Source organism: Mus caroli, unplaced genomic scaffold (assembly GCF_978045245.1).
Source record: "Mus caroli unplaced genomic scaffold, Mus_caroli_1 scaffold_8, whole genome shotgun sequence".
NCBI lineage: Eukaryota > Metazoa > Chordata > Mammalia > Rodentia > Muridae > Mus > Mus caroli.
In genome coordinates, this window is record NW_028227263.1 from 40088755 (window position 1) to 40098317 (window position 9563).

Genomic DNA, 9563 nt, shown 5'->3' on the forward strand with positions numbered 1-9563 from the left:
CCTCTCAAGACCTGTCAAGAAGGTGGGGCTGACCAACAGAGATAACTAAGGTAAGCAGATTTGTCTTCTTTTAATAGATTCACTATAATCATGTTGGATTATGAAATGTAGAAGACATGAGCAGTTTGATGCATGCTTGAAATCCCAGCACTCAGAAGATCCAGACAAGAGCACTATTAAATGATGTGACTCTTGGATACACAGAAATATCCCATTTAAGAACATACCAAAAAAAAAAAAAAAGGAATGTGGGAAAACTTGTGAAAATAATTTATAGAAAGCACATCTCTGAACCACCTTGGAAATACATACTTAAACACACTTTCAAAATACTAATTAGAGTATTTAAACCATTAGCCGAATATAATATTAAAGGACATGAATATCAGAATATTTCTTTAAACTTAACACAAAAGATAATTTAACCTTTCTGGAAAATACATTTCTGCAAGTTTAATGATCTGATCAGTATTTTATAAAGGGATATCATGGTGTTTAGGTATTACTATATACCTCTTCTATGCATAGACAAAACTTTTATCAAGATGGAATTAAAAACTAGAAATTTGGAAACCAAGGAGCTTAGCTATTTAGTAGGAAGAAAATATTATCTTTTGATGGCTATATTGCATACCCTCAGAGGCCTCCAGTTTTACAAAACTAGGTCCATAGTAGCAAAACTAAACTGAATCAACTGTTTCTAGGCAACTAAAGGGAACACACCTAATGGAGCCCTGGAACTCCACCTTAGGAAGTGGCTTCATCTTGGTGGGGATTCTGGATGGTAGTGGCTCTCCTGAGCTGCTCTGTGCTACAATTGCTGCCCTGTACATGTTGGCACTGATCAGCAATGGAATGCTGATTCTGGTCATCACAATGGATATTTACCTCCATGTTCCCATGTACCTCTTGCTTGAGCAGCTATCTCTCATGGACCTTCTTCTCACCTCAGTTATCAGTCCCAAAGCTGTCATGGACTTTCTGCTCAAAGACAACACCATCACCTTTGGTGGTTGTGCCCTTCAGATGTTCTTGGAACTGGCACTGGGTAGTGCAGAGGACCTCCTTCTGGCTTTCATGGCTTATGACAGGTATGTGGCCATTTGTCATCCATTGAACTACATGATCTTCATGAGGCCAAGCATCTGCTGGCTTATGGTGGCCATCTCCTGGATTCCAGCGTCTCTGAGTGCCCTGGGATATACCATCTACACTATGCAGTATCCCTTCTGCAAATCCCGGCAGATTAGACACCTTTTCTGTGAGATCCCTCCATTGCTGAAGCTGGCCTGTGCAGACACCTCCAGATATCAACTCATGGTTTATTTGATGGGTGTGACCTTGCTCATCCCTCCTCTTGCTGCCATACTGGCCTCCTACTCACTAATTCTGTTCACTGTGCTCAAAATGCCCTCAAACGAGGGCAGAAAGAAAGCCCTTGTTACCTGCTCTTCCCACCTGACTGTGGTTGGGATGTACTATGGGCCTCTCACAGTCATGTACATCCTGCCTAGTTCCTACCACAGTTCCAAACAAGAAAATATCCTCTCTTTTTTGTACACAATTGTAACGCCAGCTCTGAATCCTCTAATCTACAGTTTAAGAAATAAAGAGGTCAGCGGGGCTTTGAAGAGAGTCCTAGGAAAACGGTTGTTGTCAACACACCCTAACTTCTAGGTATTATTAATAGCTGTCTTTTATACACATATCCTTTCAAAGTCAGAAACTTTTTATTTGAAATATTTATCACAAAACCAAGAGAATAAAAATGTATCTTTTGATAGTGAACTCTGGAACCAAAAGTACATTTGTAAAAGCTGTTTGCATGTTGTCTTCCTGAGGTATTTCATAGAATAAGATTCATTCAGGTATAAAATCACTCTTCTTTATTGTTAAAATCCATTTCTATTTTCCAATTAATTTACATTGTCATGAGGATCGAAGATATTACCACCCAATATAACCCATAGTCTTTAAATCATATTAGGTGCACAACCAGAGAAAATGGTTTCTAATAGGAAGCTAACATATAAACGTGAGAAGATTCATAAGAATTATACAGTCGTTTTTATTAAAAATACTTGTTTAATTAAATTATTTAAACTTAAAAATAACTTTGATGTTTACTATGGTACTGCATGTGTTAAAACAAATTTGCTGAAATATTTTATATACAGTGACAGCTTTGCCCAGTGTTCAGCTGCCATAGGTTTGCATCATGCTTTACCCAGTGTTTAGCTGCCATAGGTTTGCATCATGCTTACCCATCTCTCTCTGTAAGCATCAAGCTTGCTAGATGGTCTGATGGATGCCAGGGCTTAGATTGTATGTGTGTTTATACTGTTTTACTATTTGTGCTGATGGTCAGTATACCAAGCATTTATAGATTTATCTTGTAAATAATAAAACGTTAACAGGAAAATAAAACCATGATTTTCCATTTTTCCATGAACACATCTCAGCCCTTATTAGTGGTCATTATATCTGGTGCATGTACATGACTGGAACATCATTTGGTGTTTATATGTGTCAAAATGTCATACAGTACTCCATGCTTATGAATATTCTTTTTGTTTTGTACCAATTAGAGATACAGTTTAGAAAATAGGACAAACAACCATACAGCTCTTTTCTTGCTCACTTTAGTTTGTTGTACTAAAGGGCTGAGTATTGCTGTTTGTGGAAATTGATTCTTTTAACTGAACTTTTTACCTCCAAATAAAATATCATCATAATTGCCCTACTTATAACATTAAAACATGTTATTTTTAAGCTGATCTCATAGAAAATGACAATAGTTTTAACCAGATTGTGAGGGGAGGTGGTAGTATAGAGAGCAGGGAATTATTGATCAGTTGGTGCAGACTCAAGGTTGGAGAGTGGAAAGAAGTTATGGAGTGCCACTACACAGCAGGTTGATGATTGAAAACTATGTAAGTGAATTTCAAAAAGTGTTTACCATAAGTGATAAATACTGGAGGTGAAAACACAGCAATGTTTAAATATTATGTAATAAATATGCATCTGAAAATATAACATGGCATATCACTATAGATGAAACTTTTATGTTTTGAAATGTTTTATGAATTATTTGAAAATTTAGTATATCTTAATAATATTCAGCTTCAGACCCACCCAACTCTGTGTCCTCTTTTTTTAAACCCATGGTACCCAATATGTGCTGCCCATATGCTTTTGGGTTTATAGTCAAACCCTGGAGTGTGGTCAACTTACTAGGGGCCATTCACTTGAAGAAAACTCACTCTTCATTTCTCAGAAGCTTTAAATTGACAATAGCTTCTCAGGTAGAAGTTGGAATTCATGCCCCCTTGCCTCTTCGGTGTTGGAATTTTGTCTGACTTGAGCTTGCACAGGTCTTGTGCCTTTTGGCACAACTGTGGTGAGTCCATATTTACAAGTTCCCTATTGTGTCCAGGAAAGACATCTTTGTAGTCATCCACCACCTCTGACTCTTATAGTCCCACCTTTCACAATGATCCTTGAGTATTGGGAGGAAAGGGTATAATCCAGATGTCCCACTTAAAGCTGAGCATTCTATAGTCTTTTACTTTCTGCACCTTGGCTAGTTATGTGTCTCTGTGTTAATTATCATCAAATACAAGAAGAACTTCACTGACAAGGGCTCAAAGATGCAATAATTTATAGGTATAGTAGTAACTCATTAGGAATCAGCTTAATACCATGGTCCCATGACCATTTAGCAGAATAACAGCAGTGTCAAGGACTAAATGTTACCAAGGATGTGTAAAGCTTAAACAATGGAAACTTCCTTTTTGTATAACTTTGAACATGATATCTGGGCTTTTTAACCAAATAATATAAGCTATTAATTATAATAAGCTAAGCTACATTCACAGTAATAAAAGACCTATTTTGTAGAAATGTTATAATAACTAATTAAGATGGCACACATAAATGTGAGATAATGAGACATCTGGAATAAATTATTACATTATAAATTTTAACTGATGCATGATTAAATTCCTCTGAAAGTTGTATTTGTAATAAATTATATAATGTTAACATTTTGTTGCATAACTATTTAACACTAATAAACATTTAATATCATATGTGTATCTTTACCTATGTCTGTAATAATTAGGGAAGTTTAAATCTCTTACTAGTTGATTGATTATTCCCTCAGGTGAATTCTTAATGAACAGAGGTATATAAATCAAAACTAACATCAACTAAAATACTCTTGATATTTTTAAGAGACAGGTTATTTTCCTAAACACAGTAAACATGATGAATTAAACTTGATGTTATAAGTTTTATTCATTTGTGAGTTATCATATGTAAATATAGTATTTTATTTGCATAATTCATATTTTCTTATTTTTTAGAAATTCAAGATTGAGAACACAAGCCGGGCCATGGTGGTGGCACATGCCCTTAATCCTAGCACTTGGGAGGCAGAGGCAGGTAGATTTCTGAATTCCAGGCCAGCCTGGTCCACAAAGTGAGTTCCAGGATAGCCAGGGCTATACAGAGAAACCCTGTCTCGAAAAAACAAAATAATACAAAACAAAACAAAACAAAACAAAACAAAAAAGAGATTGAGAACACAGAGAGTGATATTGTTGTACTTGTGGTAATAACTCTTTATGAATTTGTCACTTGGCCTTTTCTTATATCTAATAGGAATTAAGAAATATTTCTTTTATTTTTGAAATCAGAATATAATTAGCCTACCCTTTCTCTCTTTTCTCTAAACTGTCCCATGTGCTTTTTTAAAAATTCATGTCCTCTTTTTATGTTAACTCTGGTTACACACACACATACATGCACATACACACATGTACACACACACACACACACACACACACACATATATATATATATATATATATATATATATATATATATATATATACACACACACATACACACCTGTATATATGTTTCTAAATCCAAGCCACTCAGTAGCTCAGCAAGCATTTGTATAGTGGATTGATTTGAAATTAAAGAAGTAGAAATTAATCACTCCATCATTAGAAGAAATATTTTGAAAATAAAATTACCCTGCCCTAACTTCCAAGTACAAATTCCCTAAAATCGACTTCAGATATGTTTCAATGTCTGATTGAAGTAGATTTCTCATCATCCTTTAATCTGGTATCCATTCCTCTTATCCCTCAAGTTCTCTTAGCAGTCTGTGGAGACCTACAACTGTATATCAGTAGACAGAATGTGAGTGCATGATTTGAGCTGCTTCTAAGACAGAAAATGCAGTGTTGAAACACCAGATCCCCACTGGTTGGATGGTGAAACAGATATTGAAGTCCCCAAAGGTCAGACTTCTGTCAGTACTGGTCACATTCCTGCAAACTCTATCTCTCACCTGGGATTTACATATGTAAATAAAATAGCTTACCTTTCTAACTAATAAATGGGAATTAATTGTTTTGATTGATGGAGATGAGTTCAGTAATGATGACACTAAAGTCAAGACAGCCTCCCAGGTTGAATAAGATTGTTTTATTGGTACAAGCTCAGTTATGAACAGTTATAATTGCTTCACTGCTGTCACTGCCAAGTTGATCCATGACTAGGACAATATGATCCCCAAGGCTTTAAATATTTATTATCTGATCCTTAACAGAAAATGTTTGCTCATTGCTCTACCAGAGCAAGTATGATGTACTGAGATACAGCAAACTGTTATTTGAAGATTATTCAATGAATGTTTATATTGCATTAGTTGAAAGTCTAAGGAGGATTTAAATGTGAACAGATAAGTATACATGTCAAAATTATACTGTTATCCACAAACCATACTTTTATTGTGTTAGGAAAGATAGAGGATTAGTTTTAAAGAGTAATTCCTATGGTTACTAGCACCAACTTTCACTGTAGTAAGAACTCATTTTTAATAAGCAATTTAGGGATCATTGCATTCATGTTATAGGATAAAGGATAAAGTTAAATGCCCTACATGGGTTTGAGACTCACCCAGAATCTATCTTACTTAATGTTCATTTTATTGCTATTCCTACAATGTCTCTGGATCCTTTTTATATAAGGCCATATTTTCAATACCAAATTTAAAGTACTTTTCAGTAATGACATTTCTGATTTATATTTCACTTGCTTTCTCACTATTTACATAATTTTAGGGGTAATATCTACCATTTGGGCTAGGTTGATATAGCTCAATAACATGGCTCTTGCCTTAAATGAACAAGGCACAAGGTTTGACCCTTACCATTGGAAACTGTCTTAGGGTTTTACTGCTAGGTACAGTCACCATAACCAAGGCAAGTTGCGTACAGGACATTTAATTGGGGCTGGCTTACAGGTTCAAAGATACAATCCAAAGTATAATACAAAGAGATACATCAAAGTGAGAACATGGCAGCATCCAGGCAGGCCTGATGTAGGTAGAGCAGAGAGTTCTACATCTTATTCTAAAGGCAAACAGGTGAAAACTGGCTTCTAGGCAGCTTGGACAAGGGTATTAAAACCCATACCCACAGTGACACACCTATTCCAAAAAAGGCCACACCTCCTGATAGTGCCACTTCCTGGGCCAAGCGTATATAAACCATCACACAAACAAAGTCATTATTTCACATTTTAACCTCTTAAATGTGTTCTCTTTTAGATTTCAGAAACTGTTATATTAGGACTGAAGTCCATTGTAGCCTCTCCCCAGCTTTGAGCAAGCTGGCTCAGACCTTGCTGCCAGTGAGAACAAGACCACCTGGGGTGGAGCCTTCCCACCTAGATGGTTCAATTGTTCTGTCACCTACTGCTGCTCTTCTCTAAGACACCACTACTGCTACCACTGAGAGGCTGAACCTGTCTTCCCGAGATATTCCTGAGATAGCTGACAACCTGTGGAATTGGCGACCTAATGCTAACAGCTCTGACAGAATAGTGCTAACAACAAAGCATCAAGAAGCTTGGCTTAGAGGGAGATGGGCTTTCCCCCTTTATAAGCACAGACTGCTAGTAAACATTGGACATGATCAGAAAATTTGTCTTGGTCTCTTTACTTCTCTCGCCATTCCCTCCTTTACAGCTCTGGCCTCCCACTCAGGAACCCAGTTCATGTGGCCACAGGTGGCTACAGTTCATGTTTGAAATACAACCCCACAAACCAAAATGGCATTCTATCTTTGTCATGGGAAACAGAATCCAGAAATGCCTGTGATACATAAATACATTCCAAACAAATGTGATGAAATATTGGGGGAGTAAGGGAAGCACTTCTACTTGCCAACACATGCTCTCACATCTGTGATATTTGTTTCTTGATATGGTTTATGATTTGCTTTCTGTCACATGGTGATATGTAACTATAATTTCCTTTTCAGATTCTGTGGATTTTAAAACACCAAGTGTAAACTTATATACTTATCCTCACTTCCTCCTTCTTTCCTTTGCTTTTACTTATTTTTTGTTATCTTTAAAATATTAAAAGCTTTATTTTTAAGTTTTCAGAATTTTCATTTATTGTTTAACTTCTGTTTACTGTTTAGTTTCAGGGTATTTATTCTTGCCAGGCGTGGTGTCTCACGCTTTTAATCCCAGCACTCGGGAGGCAGAGGCAGGCAGATTTCTGAGTTTGAGGCCAGCCTGGTCTACAAAGTGAGCTCCAGGACAGCCAAAGCTATACAGAGAAACCCTGTCTCGAAAAACCATAATAATAATAATAATAATAATAATAATAATAATAATAATAATAACAATAATTGAGATTATTATTTGATCACATTTCTTTCTTCCACTTCTTTTCCTTCAAACCCTCCTTCCCCCACTCTGCTTCAAATTCATCCCTTTTTCACCAAATCTTATTACATGCATATATCTCAGGCTATATACATATATATTGCTAGTATATAAATTTATATTGCTAAATAGAACCCATCCAGTTTATGTTACTCCCTAAAGGCATGCATACATATAGGTTCAGCTTAAAAAAAAAACTTTAATGCATACATAAGCAAGAGAGCTTTAGAGTTTAAAAACAAACAAAAAGCATTCCAAGACAAAACTTTGAAACCAATACCTAACACAGCTCCTATAGTATGGTCAAGAATTTGAGACTAGATAGGACATGGACATGGGGGAAAACTTAATACAACTGTTCTGTTAAAGAATGTTGCAATAAAATAACTACTAATGACATTCTACTACACTCATAGATCCATGTCTTGCTCAGACATCATCTGGGAGATTTTCTTCTGCAGCAGATGGGATCAAATAGACCCACAATTAGACAAAGTGTAGAGAATGTGAGACCTTGGAACATGAAAAGGGATGTCTACATCAAATCATTCTCACTCAGTGCTCAGGAAACTCTGTAGAAGAGGAGGTAAAAAGATTATAAGAGCAAATAATGTTGGAAGACACTAGGAAAAAGAGGCCTTCAGATGCAACAGGAAAGACACACATAGGAGCACCCAGACTGTGTCAACATGCACTGGGCATGCACAGGTGTAAGCCACATGGAGTTCCAGCACTGAGATGGACAATACGCATAAACCCCATGTCTACCCAGAAGCTAACTCCAATTGATAACCTATTGCAGGTCAAAAAAATTAGTCTTTTTTCCAATAGCGTCTTACAGGATGTCTTAATCGGAGTTTGTATTCCTGCACAACACATCATGACCAAGAAGCAAATTCTGGAGGAAAGGGTTTTTTCAGCTTATACTTCCACATTGCTGTTTATCACCAAAGGAAGTCAGGACAGGAACTCAAACAGGGCAGGAACTTGGAGGCAGGAGCTGATGCAGAAGCCATACTGCTTACTAGATTGCTTCTCCTGGCTAGCTCAGCTTTCTTCCTTATAGAACCGAAGACTACTGGCTCAGGGATGGTACCACCCTCAATAAGTCCTCCTAGCCTTCATCACTAATTGAGATGTATTACAGCTGAATCCTCAAGATTGGTTCTTACTCTGTGATAACTCAGTTGGATGAAGTTGACAAACAAAACCAGCCAGTACACAAAGTATACAAACCACACATGATGGTAGGCTTCATGCTCAGTAGTTGATGGCCAACACAAAACAGACTCAGCTGTATTTTTGGAGGTTTGTTTGTCTCATAATTCTTTTATTATTATTATTATTATTATTATTATTATTATTATTATTATTAATTATTTCTTATTCTGGTTCCTCTCTTTTCTTTCCACTTTATTTCACTTTTTCTATTTATTTATTTTTTAATAAAATAATCTACCAAACAAGAATTAAAATTCCCCCATCTCTTCCAAGATGCCTAGCTTTATTTCTTATTAGTTTTGATATTTTTAATTGAAAATTAATAGTATATTGAAGAGAGGTGAGATCTTTAAGAAGAGATACAGTGGAAAAGAAATTAAAATGAAATGCAGCCCAGTCAGACCACTAGAATATTTACCTGGCTAAAAAGATGGACAGTTCAGATTCTGTATCCTCCATTACTAGAAATCCTCACTAAAGTGATCACCTTCATAGATTCCAGGTAGGTTCCTCTGAACTAGGCTTCCACATCAACACACACACACACACACACACACACACACACATTCTAGTTATCTTTTCTC

The 9563-nt window shown here is 36.3% G+C and overlaps 1 protein-coding gene across 1 annotated transcript; it reads left to right on the forward strand.

Moving 5' to 3' along the window:
* The first annotated feature begins 726 nt into the window (after positions 1-726).
* Positions 727-1677, forward strand: LOC110298968 (olfactory receptor 2AG1-like). The gene has a single exon (XM_021168518.2). It carries the CDS (start codon positions 727-729, stop codon positions 1675-1677), a length of 951 nt encoding a protein of 316 aa, XP_021024177.1.
* The last annotated feature ends 7886 nt before the right edge of the window (positions 1678-9563 follow it).

Coding starts and splice junctions, on each gene's coding strand:
- LOC110298968 (XM_021168518.2), top strand. CDS start 727: ATGGAGCCCTGGAACTCCACCTTAGGAAGTGGCTTCATCTTGGTGGGG.